The 20,420-nt window shown below is 40.2% G+C and overlaps 2 protein-coding genes across 2 annotated transcripts; both read right to left on the reverse strand.

Annotated features, from left to right (window-relative positions):
- Window positions 1-11,200: 11,200 nt before the first annotated feature.
- On the reverse strand, window positions 11,201-12,128 carry LOC106081509 (uncharacterized). Its single transcript, XM_013243515.2, has one exon. The coding sequence runs from the start codon at window positions 12,040-12,042 to the stop codon at window positions 11,242-11,244; it is 801 nt and encodes a 266-aa protein (XP_013098969.2). The 5' UTR covers window positions 12,043-12,128; the 3' UTR covers window positions 11,201-11,241.
- Window positions 12,129-15,571: 3,443 nt separating this feature from the next.
- LOC106081510 (uncharacterized) lies at window positions 15,572-16,670 on the reverse strand. The gene is made up of 2 exons (XM_013243516.2): window positions 16,610-16,670; window positions 15,572-16,547 (listed from the first exon to the last, which is right to left on the reverse strand). The coding sequence occupies exons 1-2, from the start codon at window positions 16,611-16,613 to the stop codon at window positions 15,664-15,666; spliced, it is 888 nt and encodes a 295-aa protein (XP_013098970.2). The 5' UTR covers window positions 16,614-16,670; the 3' UTR covers window positions 15,572-15,663.
- Window positions 16,671-20,420: the final 3,750 nt, after the last annotated feature.

Here is a 20,420-nt window from a genome sequence, read left to right on the forward strand (position 1 = left end):
AAATTGGATATCAAATTCGTTTTTTACTCTCAAATACCTTTCATTTGAGTCCCATATTGCCATAATGGGTCAATTTACCAAAGATTTAAGACAAATGTCAATAAGCACTACATCCTTTTCCACCCTCCAATTCCTAATTTCCTCTCGCCAATGCACTGCATTCATAGGGGACATCCCCTGCGTGTTGGTTGACAGAAAAAAAAAACCTATTTTACGTATATTTGGGAGGAAAAGTGCCATCTAGAGTTAAACGTCAATTTTAATATCATATTTGTAATCTACTCCCAAATATCTTTCATTTGAATCCCATACAGCCATATCCGGCTGATATGCCCATTTGGGGGTATTTGGGGGTGGGGCGACCTCCCATTACTTCGACCTAATTTCTTATGCCATATTTGAAATCTACTGCCGAATACTTTTTATTTGAGTCCCGTATTGATAGGAACGTCGAATATATCTGTTTAGAGAAGTTTTGGGGTTGAGGTGGCCTGCTACGTATTTGGACCCAAAACTTAATACGATATTAGTTTTCATGTCTCCAATATCTTTCATTTTATACCCATATTAAGCCGTTTAGTCCATTTTTGGTTTTTGGGGTAAGGGGGAGGATCCGCCACCATTCGATATCACAAAATTATATAACCTATGTTTCCTTCCACAAAAACCTACACAATCTTTGAAAATGTTAAGAAAATCGGTTCTTCTAAGGAAAAAGCAAACAATCTGAGCCTCATATAGTCATACTGGGTCATATGCCCTTTTGGAGCGTTTTTGGGGGGTGGGGCGAACCCCTGCACTTCAATCTGATTTTGTTTGCAGATTCGTAATCTACTCCCGAATACCTTTGATTTGAGCCCCATATTGATATGGACGTGGAATTTGTCTGTTTTTAGAAGTTTTGGGGTTAGGGCGACTTCTTGGGACTTGGGCCTAATTTTTGATACCATTTTCGTATTACACTCTTCAATACCTTCCGTTTGATATCCATATTGTCCTTATCCGTCTACTTTTGATTTTGGGTGGTGTTGTTAGGGCAACGGGGGAGGGTCCGCCCTCTTCCGATATCAACAATAGCGTATTCCTTCTTTCCGACTATATTCGTAATCTACTCCCGAATACTTTTGATATGAGTCCCATATTGCCATGCTCGTCCAATAAACCTATTTTCGGGTGTTTTGGGGTTGAGGCGGCCCCTTAGTTACTTGGACCCAATTTTTAGTATGAAATTCATACTCTACTCTAGAATACCTTTCATTTAAGTCCAGTTTGTCCGGATCGGTACACTTTAATTTTTGGTTAGTACTTTTGGGGTAAAGGGGAGGGTCCGCCCCCCTTTCGACATCAAAATGCTATAAAGCCTATGTTTCTTTCCAGACCAACCTTCACAATCTGTGAAAATTTCAACGAAATAGGTTTTTGAGTCTATACGAAACAAACAAACTAACCGACAAACAAACAAACACAAATTCATTTTTATACCCTCCACCATAGGATGGGGGTTTACTAATTTCGTCATTCTGTTTGTAACATATCGAAATATGCGTCTGAGACCCCATAAAGAATATATGTTCTTGATCCTCATGTCATTTTAAGTCGATCTAACTATGTCCGTGATGTCCGCCAAAACGGGCCAAATCGGTACATGTTTTAATATAGCTGCCATATAAACCGATCTTGGGTCTTGATTTCTTGAACCTCTAAAGTGCGCAGTTCTCGTCCTATTTGACTGAAATTTGGAACGTGGTGTGGTGGTATCACGTCCAACAACTGTGCTAAGTATGGTTCAAATCGGTCCATGTTTTGATACAGCTGCCATATAAACCATTCTTGGGTCTTGACTTCTTTAGCCTCTAGAGGGCGCTATTCTCGTCCGAATTGACTGAAATTTTGCATGAGGTGTTTTGTTATGACGTCCAATAACTGTGCTAAGTATGGCGCAAATCGGTACATAACCCGATATAGCCGCCATGTATACAGATCTGGGATCTTCACTTCTTGAGCCTCTAGAGGGCGCAATTCTCGACCGATTTGACTGAAATTTTGCACGTGCTGTTTTGGTATCACTTTCAACAACTGTGCAATGTATGGTTCAAAACGGTCCATGTTTTGATATAGCTGCCATATAAAGCGATATTGGCTCTTGATTTCGTGAGCCTCTAGAGGGCGCTATTCTCGTCCGATTTGACTGAAATTTTGCATGAGGTGTTTTGTTATGACTTACAATAACTGTGCTAAGTATGGCGTAAATCGGTACATAACCTTATATAGCTGCCATATAAAGCGATCTTGGGTCTTGACTTCTGGAGCCTCTAGAGGGCGCTATTCTCATCCGATTTGAATGAAATTTTGCATGAGGTGTTTTGTTATGACTTACAATAACTGTGCTAAAAATGGAGCAAATCGGTACATAATCTGATATAGCTCCCATGTATACCGTTCTGGGATCTTGACTTCTTGAGCCTCTAGAGGGCGCAATTTTCATCCGATTTGGCTGAAATTTTGTACAGTGGCTTCTCTCATGTCTCAAAATAATAAACGTCAAAATCTAATTTACTGCAATCAGTGCCAATGAAGCCTTTGTGAAGTACTTAAAACCGAAATTTTATGGCCCTTCTTAGGTTTTGCAAAAAACCAACCTATGTACCATTTAAAAAAAATTGGTTTAAATTCTATGTCGCAAGTTCTAGCGAATGCATTTGCACATAGCATTTTTTCATGACAGGTAGCTGCTACTATACGGCAACAAAGAAGACAACTTCCCCTAGTTAACGAGATTGTGATATAAAACTAAAAGGATTTCGTATACGCCACAAATATGTCCACATTCATGTCAAAGGATGAATTTTCTCCTTCTTTTTTTGAACGAGCTTTACAAAAAGGCTTTGAAGGTAGATGGGAGGGAGATTATAATGAAAAAAAGAGGTATCTTAAAAATGCCACAACAGAGATGATGGAAAAACTATTTACGCAAAATGAGCTAAACTTTCATTAGAGACTGTTCCGGGTTGACAAAACAAGAAAAAATATACAAAATAAAAAATTACAACGTCAAAGGAAGCGCATATTATAAAATGTCATTACTTCTTGTAGTAAAAACGACTGAAATTAAGGTACTATTCAACCCTAAAGAGATTTTGTAGTAATTTTACTGCCATGTCATTACCAAGAAAAAGCCACAAAACTGGTTGGTAATCTAAGAAAATTAAAGTCCATTGTAGAGATTGGGATCAAAAATCTAAGATGATTTGAATCAAAAAGCATTTTTTTATATAAATTGAATTTAGAAAAATTGTGTGGTTGGAACTCCACAAAAATTATAAAAAGTTTAACCGTTTAACCTTTACAACAGAGTCCAAGTTGGTTTTTAGTGGTTTAGTCCTCAGCCTTTAACTAAAGGTGGTGTTTCTTTCTCGGATTCAGAAAGTGACGCTGACAATGAAACGTTCATCGCAGCCGAATCGAGAAATGAAGCATCGGGATGACAGCAGAAAAGGGCGATGGCCCCGAGAAAACGATCCGGGGCACGACGAAGAAGACAGAAGAGTATGTGCCAGCAGCGCGATCGGGCGAAATTGCAGGATGCTGGAAGGGATAGAACTGACATTCCAAGCACTTCTACGCAAGCTGGAAAAAAAATCAGATCTCCCGAAGAGCATAGCACTGCTAAAATGCAGAAGAAGAAAAAGAGCTCCCCGCTTTCAAGTACTCTGGGAAAACCAATCCAGCCATCCCGCAATGGGGACTTCAGATAGTGTACCGCGGAGGTAGACAAAGTCGGAACAGGAACGAAGGAAGCGCGCATGGCCCCTGAGTCTTCATGGAGGTATGTGACTTCCAAAAGGATGCCACAGCCATCACGGAAGGAGAAAATGGTTGCTGAGAATGGTAAGGAGCCGCTCTCTTACGGCAAAGTGGCAAGGAAGCACAACAGTGATGAGCTGACTTATGCAGTCATCAATATCTGCAGTGCATCCAGTAGGATTCCACCAGATCATCGGTCCCAAATGGAGGATCTGGTTAACGAGAGGATTTTCGAACATGTGTGGAACTCTGTAGAGGGTCCACCCATATAAATGATGAGCTGCGAGTATAGAGAGAACATCTTTACACTGCGTTTTGCGTCGGCGGAATGTATTGATACCGTCAAACAGCTCGTCAGAGGTATGCACGATCCCTGGGAGGGCGCAAAGCTCTATCTGGTGAGAAAGATGGACTTCCCTCAGCTTACAAAGACGACGGTCTTCATTAAGGGCTGAAGGGCAAAATAAAAAAAGTTTTTCGTTAGATAAGGGCTAAAATAGAAAGATTGTGACCAGCGAAGCAGGGCAGGCCCTTGTGGCCCTTGGTTATCAATGAGATTTTCAGGTCCTTAAAGGAGGTGCGAGTGATTTTGGTTAGTTATGCCGATGATGTTGTCATTAAGATTGGTGGTTGCTTACCCTCTACCACCATCAAAGTCTTTAAGGGTGCGCTTAGGAAGTTAAATAAATGTCTTGGCATAAATTCCACAGAGACTGAGCTAATGCTGTTCCTTAGAGGGAGGAAATCTGGCGAATTCAGGGGAACGGTCCTGGAAGGAGTGCTCCTGTGGCAGGCTTACTACCTGGTGGCCACCGTTGCGCTGAGATTACCATGCCCGCATATGACGCTAAACGCCTGGGTTCGAATCCTGGCGAGAACGTCAGAAAAAAAATTTAAGCAGTGGTTATCTCCTCCTAATGCTGACAAACTTTGTGAGGTTCTATGCCATGTAAAAACTTCTCCCCAAAGAGGTATCGCAGTGCGGCACGCCCTTTGGACTGGGCTATAACAAAGAGGTCACTTCTAATTTAGCTTAAAATTTTAATCGGACAGCACTCATTGCTATGTGAGAAGTTTGCCCCCTTTCCTTCATGGAATGTTCATGGGCAAATTTGCAATTTGCATTTGAAAATACCTAACCAGAAGTTGAAGTGGAGAAGGATCGTTGAGGAGTCAAACGGGGGCTGAATGCGCTCTACTCTTCTTGCAACTCGTAGACATGAGTTGGGGACTTAGACCACACAATAGTGGGTATGATGCACTGACCGATTCATTTCAGAAATTCTCCCAGATTCTGCTAAACTTTATCCCTCTGTGCGATTATCCTTTATGTACTAACCAAGTTTCTTCGACAAAATCTGCTGAGAATAGGGTAAATATATCACATCCAGCATGTCCATTGTAACGAATACAGGCTGGTCACCTACGACGATACTGCCTCAATTGCATGAATTTATATTATTTTCATACCTTTTTATCTTTACAAATCATTACCATCACCAGCAAATATCCTTCTTCACATCAGCCATACAAAAGTAAAATGTGTCCCTTGATGTTTAACATCAAGTTGCACAATATCAATTGGCCATACACAATCACCACAACAGCGGCAACATTTGCTGCAATAGTATCATCGTTATCAGCAGGATTCATAGCATTGACTGTATCTTCCTCATCTAACATCCGCATCCGCATCAGCAAAACAGCATCAAGAACATTTTTGTCATTAGAAGCGGAAATGCTTATCAAATTTCAAATATTGAAAATTCAATAAACGTGCACAACTTCCGGTTTTTATGATGGCTCTATTTCATGTATATTATTGTCAGTGTTGTCGTGGTTGTTGCTGATACGGTTATTATAGCCACAATTGATGTGGCTAATACAGTTGCAGATTGTATGAAATGATGCTTGCAACAGCAGTGCTCGTTTGATGTTCTCCCCTATATAGGGATTTGAATAAACGAGGACATTATTAGATGCAGGAAATCAGTTTAGTTTAGACTAGACTAAATACAAACTGATGAGAGGTTGATTAAAGAGGTCGGTCGTTGCTTTCAATATGGAAATGCATTGGGTTGCCCAAGAAGTAATTGCGGATTTTTGTAAAAGAAAGTAAATGCATTTTTAATGAAACTTAGAATGAACTTTAATCAAATATACTTTTTTTACACTTTTTTCTAAAGCAAGCTAAAAGTAACAGCTGATAACTGACAGGAGAAAGAATGCAATTACAGAGTCACAAGCTGTGAAAAAATTTGTCAACGCCGACTATATGAAAAATCCGCAATTTCTTTTTGGGCAACCAATATATTAACAAGTGTTGGGTAAGGCGTATTGGTATGCGTTGGAGCTGTGACATAATCGACAACAATGTCTTCGATCGACATCTCTATATCTACTGGTTTAAAAGGGAGTAGTTCTTACCTCACTTTATTAAGTTGTTCCCAATGCTTAAATGGGAAATTCGGCTTTATAAACTGAAACTGAAAAGAAAAAAAAAATTATTATAATTTTAAGAATATGTATATAAAAGGATGCAACAAATATAAGCAAACGGCAAAAATTTATCCGATTCAAAAACGTATGCAATAATGTCTGCATGTTTTTATTTTCTGACCAAAATTTCAAAATCTTTCCTGAAAATCACTTCTCGTCTATGGTTAGGTTAGGCTAGGTTTAAGTGATAGTCTGCCGTCTGACTCAGTCGATGAAGATGTCTTCAAGTTCCTACCGTTGAACCATCCTGATCGATTTAAAAAGCCCAACTTCTTGCGAATGTTCACATCCGCTAAATCAGAAAGGTTCTCAAAGAAACGAGAATCTAAAGTGGATCTCCTTCCAACCGCCAGTGCGGGACACACACACAGCAGATGTTCTATAGTCTCTTCTTCCTCGACATCCTCACAGCTTCTGCAAAAGTCGTTACTTGCAACCTTCAGTCTGTTAGCATGTTTTCCGATTAGACAGTGACCTGTCATGACGGACATAATGACTGAGTCGTCTGTCTAAGCCAGCGAATGCAAAGCGGTAGACCCCTTCAAGTCTAGATTGGGTCACATAGTTTTGGAATGCTCACAGCCCCCTCATTGAGACCATCTATCATTGGTTGTCCTTCGGGCTTGGTACTGCTTGGTAAACGGGTTTCCGGCTTGGTAGTTCCTAGTCTCCCAAGCTCGTCCGCTTTACAATTTCCTGGGATATCTCTGTGGCCCGGCACCCAGAACAAGTGAATTTTGTACTGTTCAGCCATCTCTTTGAGAGATCTGCGATAGTCGAGTTTGTGTTCAGCCAGTGACATCAAAGCGGTAGACCTCTTCAAGTCTAGATTAGGTCACATAGTTTTGGAATGCTCATAGCTCCCTCTTTGTGACCATCTATCAATCATTGTTCTTCGGGCTTGGCCCTGCTTGGTAAATAGGCTTGCGTCTTGGTAGTTCCTAGTCTCGCAAGCTTTCCTGGCATATCTCTGTGGCCCGGCACCCAGAACAAGTGCATTTTGTACTGTTCAACTATCTCGTTGAGAGATCTGGATTTTCGAGGGGAGGTTTTTGTGTTCAGAAATAAGTTCTCTAGGGATTTAATTGATACCTGGTTGTCTGAGAAGATATTTATGGCAGATGTCGTTATGACATTGTATCTAAGCCATTTCCCCACTTCTTTAATCGCAAGGATCTCCACTTGATGCACACTGCAGAGGTCAGGCAACATTCTCAATGTGACCAGTCGTACTTCTTCAGAGTACACCCCAAACTCCACCTGGTCGAATAGTTTGGAATCATCCGTATAGAAGTCTACGTAACTTATAGTACCAGGGATATTGTGGTTCCAATCGGTTCTATCAGGAACAGTGGCACAGGGCTTTTTATCAAAAAGCGGCTCAGGCAATGTGTAATCCACACTGCCTGGGACATGGGGCATTGTATCAAGGATACTATGTTATCCTTGATACAATGCCCCATGTTCCATGACACAATGGAAATGAAATTTGGCTAGAGGCGTTAGATGAAGCATTAAATTCAGTTCATCGAATGGCGTAGTCCCCAGTGATGCTGTGATGCACAACCAAGCCATCCTTTGGATCCGGTTGAGCATTGAACAGTTGGTGGACTTTGGAAGCGCCAGCCATTATTGGTCGGACACGCAGCAGTATTTACCCAGTGCATGACAAACTGTTAAAACCACCAACTTTTGCCATTGGTTCTCTTGCTGGTGTATAGGGACAGAGTTAACTTTATTGCCCTTTCCGAAATGTTAGATTAGATGTTCAATATCCTTTCTAGCAAAACCCCATGTACCCCATGTACTTTGCGCTTTCAGTAAATGGAACATTCTTGCCTTGCAAGGAGACAGGTGCCACTGTAGGTAATTTGCATCTCTTGCTGAAAAGAACTATTTCTGTCTTAGACGGATTTGCGCCTAGACCACTTTTGATAGCCCGCCTTGCACGTAGAGCTTCCTCAAGTATATCTCTTATAGTGGTGAGAAAATTTCCCCTAATATATTGTAAATGGCTATATTCCAAAGTAGAGGAGACAATACACCTCCTTGATGTGTTCCTCTGCTGAGCCATGTTTTCCTTTCCTTGTTCCTTTTGCTAATATTTCCGCGGTTCTATCCTGGTGAACCGCAGTGTATTGTATTGTCTGGATTGTCTTGACATTTTAAGTCGATCAGCAATGTCCATCCGTCTGTCGAAAACACGATAGTGGTCGAACGAATAAAGATATTTGCTTGAAATTTTGCACAGAGATTTAGGTCGTTGGTCGTTGTGATAGATAAGCGGTCCTACATATCCTATATCCAAATCTGAAACGATCTGACCCACCATCTTCAACAACGATCAACGACCTACCTACATCTATTAGAGATCTCTGTGCCTAATTTCAAGCAGATATCGTTATTTGCTCGACCGCTATCGTGATTTCAACAGACGGATGGACATTTCTGATCGACTTAAAATGTCAAGACGATACAGATAGGATAGCTTCCACACAGGCTAGAACATTGGTGTTCGATCTGTGTGGTGTTCATTGCTGTCACGAGGCCCCCACGGGGGACCATTTAGGTAAAAAGTATATAATAGCTCTTCACCATGATCTGAAGTGGAATATTAAAGCTACCCAGGGGTCGTGTTTGTTTTGGGATTTCCTTAGCAATTGATTTCCTGGGTACAACACAACGTGTGATAAAAAGCTGATAAACGTAGTGATGTGGAATAGGATGGGGATGATAGGAAGGAAAGCAGCGAGGACGGATGAAGCGATGGGACGATGGATTTATGAGCGATTCGTAGGCTGCATCGAGCTGAGTCGGCGAGCTGAGGATGGTTGGACCATGAAGTTTCGGAGCTGGTCGTGAAGGGATGGATGTGGTGAAGGACGGGTGAAGCGATATGACAATGTATGAATGAGCAATTGGTAGGCTGCATCGAGCTGAGTCGGTGAGCTGAAAATGGCTGGACCATTAAGTCTTGGGGCTGGTCGAGTGGGTGTGTGTGGATTTCTGATGTTTTGAAAGTTTTAACGCGGTGTCGATGTTATTCCTCGTGACTAACATACTGTATACCGTGTGTATGAATGTTTCGTTGTCACTCCTGTTTTGGCTCAGACTTGAGCTGATTCATTTCAGGTTATGCCACCTAATTTCTGACTGTTTCTGAATGACGTGTTGCTACGGGATAGTGCTTGCATCATGCCATAAGGTGACCAGTCCGGAACTGTCTGGTAACGTCCCAGTTGGGAGCAACGTGGTGGCTGTGGTCTAACACTTAAAATTACAAGAAGGGCATTTCGATGCTGCGTGTGGAGTTGCATGTACTAAACCGGGTGCCGTGACCCACAGAACGGAAAGAGTTTTGGATAGTGTTTTGCTCCTAACCAAGGGGGAGGACACGTTCAGAAAATTGGTACTCATGATAACTTCGACTCTGTATGGGGGCGTTGGTAGACGCATCGTTTTCATCCGGGATTAAGAACCCCGTAGGATTAAGCCATCGCGGCAGATGCCTGTATAAAACATCATTTGGACTTGCTGTCACGACGCATCCACAGGTTGCGGATAGTGGAATGCTCCATATAGTGTAGCTGCAACGGTAGTCACTGACAAACAGCGGTATAGAGGAGAGAGTCTCAGTGAGAGGTCGAGCGGCTTCGCCTCTTGCTTAAACACTGAGTGCCTATGATGATCGATATGACAAGGCGAGTTATTGGCGCCTTTAAATAACCAATGGCCACCCTGTTCCCGCGGCGATCGGTCCTTTGGACCAGAATGAGCTTGCTCACCTATAGGAGATTAACGAGAATCGCCGCGTCCACATGAAAATTTGGCTACAACAACAACAAAGGCATTTGATGAAAATGGAACCCACGACCGCCCTGACACTTCGAGCACGCTGTCAACTCAGCTACCGTTACGGCCCAAAGAAATTTCATTTAAGGTCTAATATTTAGAACAAGTAAAAAGGTATCAAGTTCGGTAGGGCCTAGCTTTGGATACCCACCACTGAAATGGCGAAATCGGGTAATAAATGCAGCTATTAAGGGCTTAAGACCCTTAATCGGCAGATCGGTCTATATGGCAGCTATATCTCAATAAGAACCGATCTGAACCACATTTGACTCAGATATCGGGAGGCTTTGATCAATTCACTATTTCAAATTGCAGCGAAATCGGATAAAAATAGCGTCTTTTATGGGCTTAAGGCCCTAAATCTGGAGATCGGTCCATATTGGCAGCTATATTCAAATATAGTCCGATCTTAACCATATTTGTGTCGGGTGTCGGCGGGTTTAAAGCAACTCACTGTTTCTAATTTCATCGATAATAAATGAGCCTATTAAAGGCTTGGGACCGTAAACCAGCATATCGGTCTATATGGCAGCTATATGTAAATATGGTCCGATATGGCCCATATTCGATTTGAATATGCGGGACCCCAGTAAAACTTTCTGTTTCAAATTTGAGCAAAATCGGACAAAAAATGCCCCTTTTACGGGCTTAAGAACCTAAATCGCTAAATCGGTCTATATGGCAACTATATTCAAATAAAGTCCGATTTGGCTCATTCAAGAACTTAACCTGTGTATAGAAGAAATACACGGACATCGTTAAATCGTCTTAGAATTTTAAGAATATTAAAAATATATATACCTTGTGTGTCGGAAATGCATATCTCGATGTGTTGCAAATGGAATGACTAAGCGAATACACCCCTATCCTATGGTGGTGGGTATAAAAAATACACACATGTCTTCAACTGAGTTCATTTTTGGAAATTTTTTCCGGCAACCATGGTGTTGGGTTCCCAATATTGGGCTCTGCTGATTTTAACACTTTTTGACTTATTATACATAGTTTTTTATTAATTTATTTCATATTTATAAGTAAAATAGTTTTGAGTTTTAAAAATGTTTTCTATCATTGAATTTAAAGCGCTCATTTTCTCATCAGAATTTCAAAATTTTTTATATACTTTACTTCTGCTCCATAAGGAGCTATTAAAATATTTTGCACCAACGATACAAGTCCCGTGCAAATGACATCCTCATGGTAGCCTCTACCAACAAACAAAGGCTCTCCCTCCTTGGTGTGATCCGTAAATACAGCATCGAAGAAATCATCTTCAGCTGTTGGCTTCTTCCAATAGTATTTATCGCCAACCAAGAACTGGACGGTATCGTATTTCTGTTCGGGACCATCGTAGCACAGAAAGGCTTCCTCTCGATCGGGAATACATTTCACGGGATACCACATATCTTGGTACATACCACGTGCCACATACATTTTACTATAGTCTCGGTCCTCGCCCACCTCAACAGCATCGGGAAAAATATTCGTTTTCATGTTCATACTCATAGTTTTCCAGGTATCCGAGTCCTTGTAGTACAAGGCCTCATAATTTTTTAGCTTTATCTCCAGCTGTTTATAGGGAATGTATATGGATTTTTCTGAAGGTTGGATTTTGCCCACCATTCGAGTGCCTTCGTACTCGGCCCGTCCAACGTACAGCCACTCACCATTATTGGTTTTGCCAGCCTTGACTGCGTTTTGGGGTACCTTACCATCTTGACAGGCTTCCCAGCCATAATCTAAACCAGCAAGAACCTCGTATTTCGTCTCCTCATGGGCAGCTCCACCCCAGGGCACAATGGCATAAACTTTACTCTCATACACCGAAGCAGGTATTAGATCATAAAAATGTTTTGCTCGCCCAACATAAACTTTGATTTTACGCATATCATAGCCGGCCTCAACGGGGAAAAGAGGGAAAGGCTTAGAGCGGGGTATCCAAATGGGTTCGTATTAAATGAATAAAAAGGAGATTAGTGAATATAACCTTAGGTATTATAACTGAAGTCCTACCCATTTGAAGATAAAGTCTTTATGACATTGAAACCTAATGCTTACTGCCAATAGATTAGCATCGGCTATGGCTTGAAAACGTCTTTAAGTATTTATTTGCATTCATTACTGGCACAATGATTTGCTTAATGTGAAAACCACCAGCATGCAATGTGGTTTTGTGACCTTCGAGTAGTTTCTTTTCAAATGCGTACATGCTATCGTTTATATAAAACTATTGGGTTGCCCAAAAAGTAATTGCGGATTTTTCATATAGTCGGCGTTGACAAATTTTTTCACAGCTTGTGACTCTGTAATTGCATTCTTTCTTCTCTCAGTTATCAGCTGTTACTTTTAGCTTGCTTTAGAAAAAAAGTGTAAAAAAAATTATATTTGATTAAAGTTCATTCTAAGTTTTATTAAAAATGCATATACTTTCTTTTAAAAAATCCGCAATTACTTTTTGGGCAACCAATAGTTGACCCGGACCCGCTCCGCTGCACCTTCTTTTAGTTTATATGGAACAAAATTTTACTTGCTGTTTGTGGGGTATTTTGGGAAAGGGGTAGACCCCCAGAAAATTGGTCCCGAAAGTGGGTATCACTTTGTGCTCTACCTCCCAATTTCTTTCATTTAAGCTCCACATTGAAATGGTCGGTAAATATGCCCGATTTAGGGGTGTTTTTGGGTATCGAGATGGTCCCCCAAACACTAAGCCCGGATCAGCAGCGTGTTCTATTCTCATATATCTATATATTGGGTTGCCCAAAAAGTAATTGCGGATTTTTAAAAGAAAGTAAATGCATTTTTAATAAAACTTAGAATGAACTTTAATCAAATATACTTTTTTTACACTATTTTCTAAAGCAAGCTAAAAGTAACAGCTGATAACTGACAGAAGAAAGAATGCAATTACAGAGTCACAAGCTGTGAAAAAATTTGTCAACGCCGACTATATGAAAAATCCGCAATTACTTTTTGGGCAACCCAATATCATTTATTTGAACCCCATATTGCCATTGGCCTTAAAATTGGATATCAAATTCGTTTTCTAATCTCATTTAAACTCCTTATTGCAAAAGTCAGCAAATATGTCCGGTTTGGGGTACTGGCCCAAAAAACTATAAATATTTAGTTCCACTCTCTTTAAGACCCAAATTGACTTGGTGAGCAAATACGTCCTCTTTGGGGGTTGTTATGGTGGTGGGACGTCCTCTAGACAGTTGGCCCCTAATGTTGATATCAGATACGTGGTCTACTCCCAAATACCTTTGAGCCCCATATTTCCATAGTTGGCAAACATCACCGGCTTGGGGGGTTTTTTGGGGGATGGGCGACCACTCAGTGAGTTATCCTTGAAAATATAAATCGGATTCGTGTTCTACTCTAAAAACCCTCTTAGTTGAGTTTCATATTGCAATAATCAGCAAATACTTCCTATTTGGGTGGTGTTGTGGGGGCCGGGGTGGCCCCACAGACACTTTTCCCAAATACTGAAATCAGATTCGTGCTTTACTCCCAAAGACCTTTCATTTGAGCCCCATATTTCCATGATCGTAAATTTGTCCCCTTGGGGGGGGGATGTTTTTGGGGGAGGCGGCCCCCCAAACACTTGGTCCCATATTTTGATATCAGATTCGAGTTCTACACTTATATACCTTTTATTTAAGCCCCTTATACCCATGGTCAGTAAATACGTCCTGTTTGGGGGGTGTTTTGGGGAAGGGGTGGACCCCCAGAAACGTGGCCCCACATTTGGATATAAGATTCATATTCTACTCGCAAATACCTTTCATTTGAGTCCCATATTGCCATGGTCGGTAAATATGCCCGATTTGGGGGTGTTTTGGGGGTTGGGGTGGTCCCCCTAACACTTGGTCCGACAATTGGATATCAGATACGTTTTCTTATCCTTAATACCTTTCAATTGAGTCCCATATTGTCGTGATTGGCCTAAATATATGTTTGGTAGGTTTTAGGTGGATACCAAATTTTTATTTTTAGGGCACTCTATGAGAGCATATCACCCATTTCCGAGATCTGGCGTTTCTGAAAATGTGTGTAGGTTGGTCTGGAAGGAAACACAGGCAATATAATTTTTTTTGACCACAAAAATCCACAAAAATACTACCCTTACCACAAAAATACTACCCATAAATAAAAGTAGACCGATCGGGACAATATGGGATTTTTATGGAAGGTATTCAAGAGTGCAAATTTCATAATAAAAGTTGGGTCCAAGTACCTGGGTGGCCGCCCCAGCCCCAAAACCTCTTAAAATAGGTTTTTTTTTGACGATCAGGACAATATGGGACTCAAATGAAAGGTATTCCGGAGTAGATTACGAATATGGTCAGGAAGTAGGAATAGGCTTTATAATTTCTTGCTAACGGAAGGGGGTGGACCCTTCACCGTTTCGCCAAAAACACCACCCAAAATCAAAAGTGGACCGATAGGGACAATATGGGTATCAAATAAAAAGTATGTGGGAGTAAATAACGAATCTGACATACAAATTCATGCCGAAGTATAGGGCGCCACCCTACTCCCACAAAAACGGCTGAAATGGGCACATTAGCCAATCATGGATGTATGGGACTCGGTTTGTTTGTTCCGTATAGACTGAAAAACGTCAGAACCGATTTTCTCGAAATTTTCACAGATTGTGTAGCTTGGTCTGGAAGGAAATATAGGCTATATAATTTTTGATATCGGGAGGGGGGCGGACCCTCCCCCTTACCCCAAAGTACTACCCAAAAATAAAAGTTTACCGATCGGGACAATATGGGATTCTTATGGAAGGTATTCAAGAGTACAAATTTCATAATAAAAGTTGGGTCCAAGTACCTGGGGGGCCGCCCAACCCCAGAACCTCTTAAAATAGGTATTTTTGACGATCATGGCAATATGGGACTCAAATGAAAGGTATTCGGGAGTAGATTACGAATATGGTCAGGAAGTAGGAATTGGCTTTATAATTTCTTGCTATCGGAAGGGGGTGGACCCTCCACCGTTACCGCAAAAACACCACCCAAAATCGAAAGTGGACCGACAAGGGTATCAAATGAAAAGTATGCGGGAGTAGATAACGAATCTTGCATACAAATTCATGTCAAAGTATAGGGCGTCACCCCACCCCCATAAAAACGCCAAAAATGCGCACATTAGCCAATCACGGGCCTGGGCCTGAAATAAAAGGTATTCCAGAGTAGATTTCGAATCTGGTATACAAAATCAGATTGAAGTATAGGGAGTCATGCCAGCCCTCAAAAACGCCATTAGACTCAAATGAAAGGTATTAGGTATAGGGAAACGATTCATATTTACCACGATTTCATATTTACCAGCCATGGTAATATGGGGCTGAAATTAAAGCGATTTGGAAGTGCAGCACGAATTTTATATCCATATTTGAGTTATTTTATTAGGGGTTATTTCATTTTCGCTTTGGGGTTTATATCATTGGGGATAAATTGGTAGTGCCAGTATTTCACCCCGATAAATGTATGCAATTACTTATATTCGTATCAAAACTTCAAAATCTTCAATGCCGATCACCTTACCACCATATGGTGCAATCAAAGCTTTGTGTGCCAATGATACAAGCCCCACACACAGCACATCATCGTGGTAGCCCCTACCGACAAATAGAATGTCGCCATCCATTGTGTAACCCGTATATACAGCTTTGTCATAAACATCTTCAGATGTTGCCTTCTGCCAAATGTAGTTATCGCCACGCAAGACATGGACCATTGTGACTTTGTGTTCGGGACCATCCTGGCAAATTATAGCTTCTTCCCGGTCGGGAATAAACTTGACGGGGTACATAAGCTCCTGAAAAAACCAACGAGCCACATACATTTTACTATAATCCCTATCCTCGCCCACCTCAACAGCATCGGGAAAAATATCAGCATTGGTGGCCATTAACTTCCAATTATCAAACTTTCTTAGGTATAAAACCTCATAACTTTGTAGTTTTATCTCTTTACGCTTATGTGGTATGTATATACATTTTTCAGAGGGCTGTATTGTACCCACCATTAGAGTGCCTTCGTATTGGGCTCTTCCAACATAGAGCCATTCCCTTTCCAAACTTTTGTCCTCCCTTCTTCGTTTCATGGTTCTGCCAGTTCTCACTGCGTTGTCGGGTACCTCACCGTCTTGGCATTGTTGCCAAGCATAGTCGACACCTACAAGGTACTCGTATTCGATTTTTCCATGGGCAGATCCATCCCATGTCACAATTCCATAATCTATGCTCTTGTAAACCGATGCTGGTATTAATTTGTCCAAATGCTTGGCACGCCCAACATAAATTTTGTTATTGTTGTCATCGTATCCTGCCTCTATGGAAAAACGAGGAAAAGGCTTAGAAGAAGGTACCCAGAAGGGGACTAGTCAATAGTATGAAATAAATTAGTAAAATTTTCCACAGAAGTTATAACTGAAGTCTTACTCATTGTAAGCTAATCGAGGTTGGACGTTTAAACCGATTGGTTATTCTCAATAGATTAGCCATTGGCATCTTTGAACATCACACTTAAGTACTTTATTTGTATTTTAGTAATGGCTCATTGGAAAACCCTTTTGGTTGTAATGTGACCATGTATTTTATTTTAAGAAGTAGAAATAAATAATTTTTTTTTAACGACCGTAGTTATTTTTTTCAACCAATTTTTATACCCTACACCACTACTGCGGTGTAGGGTAACACCCAAAGGATGAGAGATAGACACATTGATAAGTATACCGATCGACTTAGAATCACTTTCTGTTTCGATTTAGCTATGACCGTTTGTCTGTCTGTCCATGCTAATTTGTGTACAAAGTACAGGTCGCAGTTTTCATCCGATCGTCTTCAAATTTGGTATGGGCATGTTTTTCGGCCTAGAGACGCAGCCTATTGAAATTGGAAAAAATCGGTTCAGATCTGGATATAGCTCCCACATATATGTTCGTTCGATTTTCAGTAATAATGAATGGTCATTTGTTAACCGATTCTCTCTCGAAATTTGGCAGCAAGGATTTTTTTACGACTCTCGACATTACTGGTTAATGGAAATCGGTTCAGATTTAGATATAAGTCTCATATAATATATGTTCGTCTGATTTTCAGTAATAATGCAATAAAATGGTCAAAATGGTAAATCGAGAGATCGGTCTGAATGGGGCTATATCAAGATATGATCCGATATAGTCTATCTTCGAATTTAACCTATGGGGGAAAAAAGTATCTGTACAAAGTTTCAGCTCAATATCTTTGTTTTTAACGACTGCAACGTGATTTCAACATTGACTGTGTTAATTTTCCGTTTAAAAGTTCTCTATCCGTTCAAAAGTTCTAGAACTATCACGAAGATTTTTTGAATTTGCAACACTATTCAATGGCAGCGGAAAACCCAATCTTAGGACCACTAATGAACACAGATTGAATGAGAATTATCGTCATTATTGGTACAGAATGCAAGGAATAAAATAAACAGCAATGTTGAACTAACTTTCAGTGGTGTGCACATTAATTGATCCACCCTGCAAACATTTTCGATCGCCAAAAAATCTTCGGTGAATCTTCTACATGAAGGTTATGATCGCCGACGAACTCGTCTAAGAGTCGTTGATGAATCATTAACCCCGTTGTGAGGATTTGTGTCCTCAAGACGAATCTTCTGGAATAGTGTTTCGTGAATCTTTCATACAAGTTGTTAAAGAATTGAAAATCAGCATTTTCCGCCGAATTTTGGAAGTGATCACGAATTAACTTTACTTTTGCTCTAGGACGCTTAGTTTTGTATGTAACTGAAAATCGCATTTTCAACAAATCAAAATGATTTTGATTTCTTGACCAGGCCTTTTGTTGTAAACTGACGATAAAGGACTTCATTGAAATTCGTCTTTGAGTTCGATTTTGAAAATTGCTTTAAAGATCAGGATATTTATTATTAAATAATGGTCAGCATTGTCTAGAACTACTGGCGTTTGAAAAATCCTTATCTGTTAACTTTAATAAGACTCCATGTGTGTATAAACAAACCTGTAAAATGACATGCTGCAAATTTGTTGATTAGTTGTTATAAGAAATAAAAAGGATTTTGTTCACATAATTCAAAGGTTGACTTTTTTGCTAGGCTCAAAACATGTTTTTCGCTTATTCAATTGTATGACGTAATCTCTATTAATATCCTTTGGTACAGATCTTGACTAAACAAAGCTTTTGGTAGAGATATTGACTAAGCGAAGCTTTTGGTAGAGATCTTGGCTGGATGTTTTCATTGAGAACGAAACACTATAACATATTCTATAAAAATTACATATATATTCGCCCAGCGCATGTGCGGAATAATTTAATCCATAACTATATGTTTTTAAGGGCTCACTGATGCAAAATTACAGTTTAAATATCCAATTTGAAAAGAAAAATTCAAAAAAAGAATTAATAAGGTGGATTTTGACTAGCGACATCTGTTGGCCACTAGTTGTAACTAAAATATATTGGAAAGATGGAGCAGTTTTTACTTACGACATCTGGTATCCAAAAGGCGCAATGGTAATACTGTCTGGATGAAATCACTACGATTATTAGTTTTGTTTGGTAAAGTGCCAAACTAATCGAAGCTTCATAAGTTTCGGCAATCTTGGACAAACACTTTTATATTGACTATGAGCATATAAGAATGACCGCCTTCTCTTTCACTCTAATTGCAGAAAAACACAACAACAACAAGGCTAATGGATACATACACGGCTAAACACAAACGCGAAAACCGCTGCCCCACATATTAGTGCAATTATTTTACCAATCCTTTTTCTTATGCAATTTTCCAAGAATTTACTAAGAATCTTCAAATAAATCGATTAATATATTACTTGCACTTCACTTTTCTTTCGATTTACAAAATTTTTTGTATAGTTTTCACTGGTTTTTTCACTTTTTAACTTGAAATTGTAGGAGGGCTTAATTTTGTGACACCGTTTTAAGAGTTTTGACGAAACTGAAAATAGTAAGCAATGACTGGACACCATAACAACTAAGGTAACAGGTGGTAGAAAGTAAGGGTATGGTAAGTAAGGTAGTGGAGAAAAGTGGTAAAAACCAAACCAATTATGTTGCAATACTGTTATCAGTGGTTTTGAGATCGTTTTGGTCTCTTTTTTAAAATCGTAGCTTGATTGACTGACTGATCGCTGCTCAGTAGGATAGGATTATTTTTTGTTGGCAAAGGGGTTTTCAACAAAATCGAAACTTACGACGAATTCTAAGGATATTTGCACTGAAAAGAGTGGGTCCAAATTTGTAATGGAGCTTTAGGTAAAAATTGGACATATTATAGTTAGTGAATTTTCTTATGGGGGCATTACACGGCACATCAAACGCTTTTTAAGGTCTTGGGCCCTTAAAAACCGTTTTTATTGTCCGATTTCGCCGAAATTTGGGACAGTGAGTTGTCTTAGGCCTTTAAACATCCTTCTTCAATTTGGCTCAGATCGGTTAAGAACTGGATATAGCTGCCATATAGACCTATCTCTAGATTTAAGGTTTTGGGCCCATAAAAGGCTCAATTATTGTCTGATTTTGCCAAAATTTAGGACTTTGAATTGTCTTAGGCCCTTCGACATCCTTCTTTAATATGGCACAGATCGGTCCAGATATGCCATACCTACCGATCTCTCGATTTAAGTGTTTGGGCCCATACAAGGCGCATTTATTTTCCGATCTAGCCAAAATTTGGGACAGTGAGTTGTCTTAAGCCCTTTGACATCCTTCTTCAATGTGGCACAGATCGGTCCAGATTTGGATATAGCTGCCATATAGACCGGTCTACCGATTTAAAGTTTTTTGCCCACAAAAGGCGCATTTATTTTCCGATTTAGCCAAAATTTGGGACAGTGAGTTGTCTTAAGCCCTTTGACATCCTTCTTCAATGTGGCACAGATCGGTCCAGATTTGGATATAGCTGCCATATAGACCGGTCTACCGATTTAAAGTTTTTTGCCCACAAAAGGCGCATTTATTTTCCGATTTAGACAGAATTTGGGACAGTGAGTTGTCTTAGGCCCTTCGACATCCTTCTTTGATATGGCACAGATCGGTCCAGATTTGGATATAGCTGCCATATAGACCGATCCCTCGATTTAAGGCTTTGGGCCCATGAAATGCGCATTTATTATCCGATTGAGCCCAAATTTGGGACAGTGAGTTGTCTTAGGCCCTTCGACATCCTTCCTCAATATGACACAGATCGGTTCAGATTTGGATATAGCTGTCATAT

This window comes from Stomoxys calcitrans, chromosome 5 (assembly GCF_963082655.1).
Source record: "Stomoxys calcitrans chromosome 5, idStoCalc2.1, whole genome shotgun sequence".
Taxonomy (NCBI): Eukaryota; Metazoa; Arthropoda; class Insecta; order Diptera; family Muscidae; genus Stomoxys; species Stomoxys calcitrans.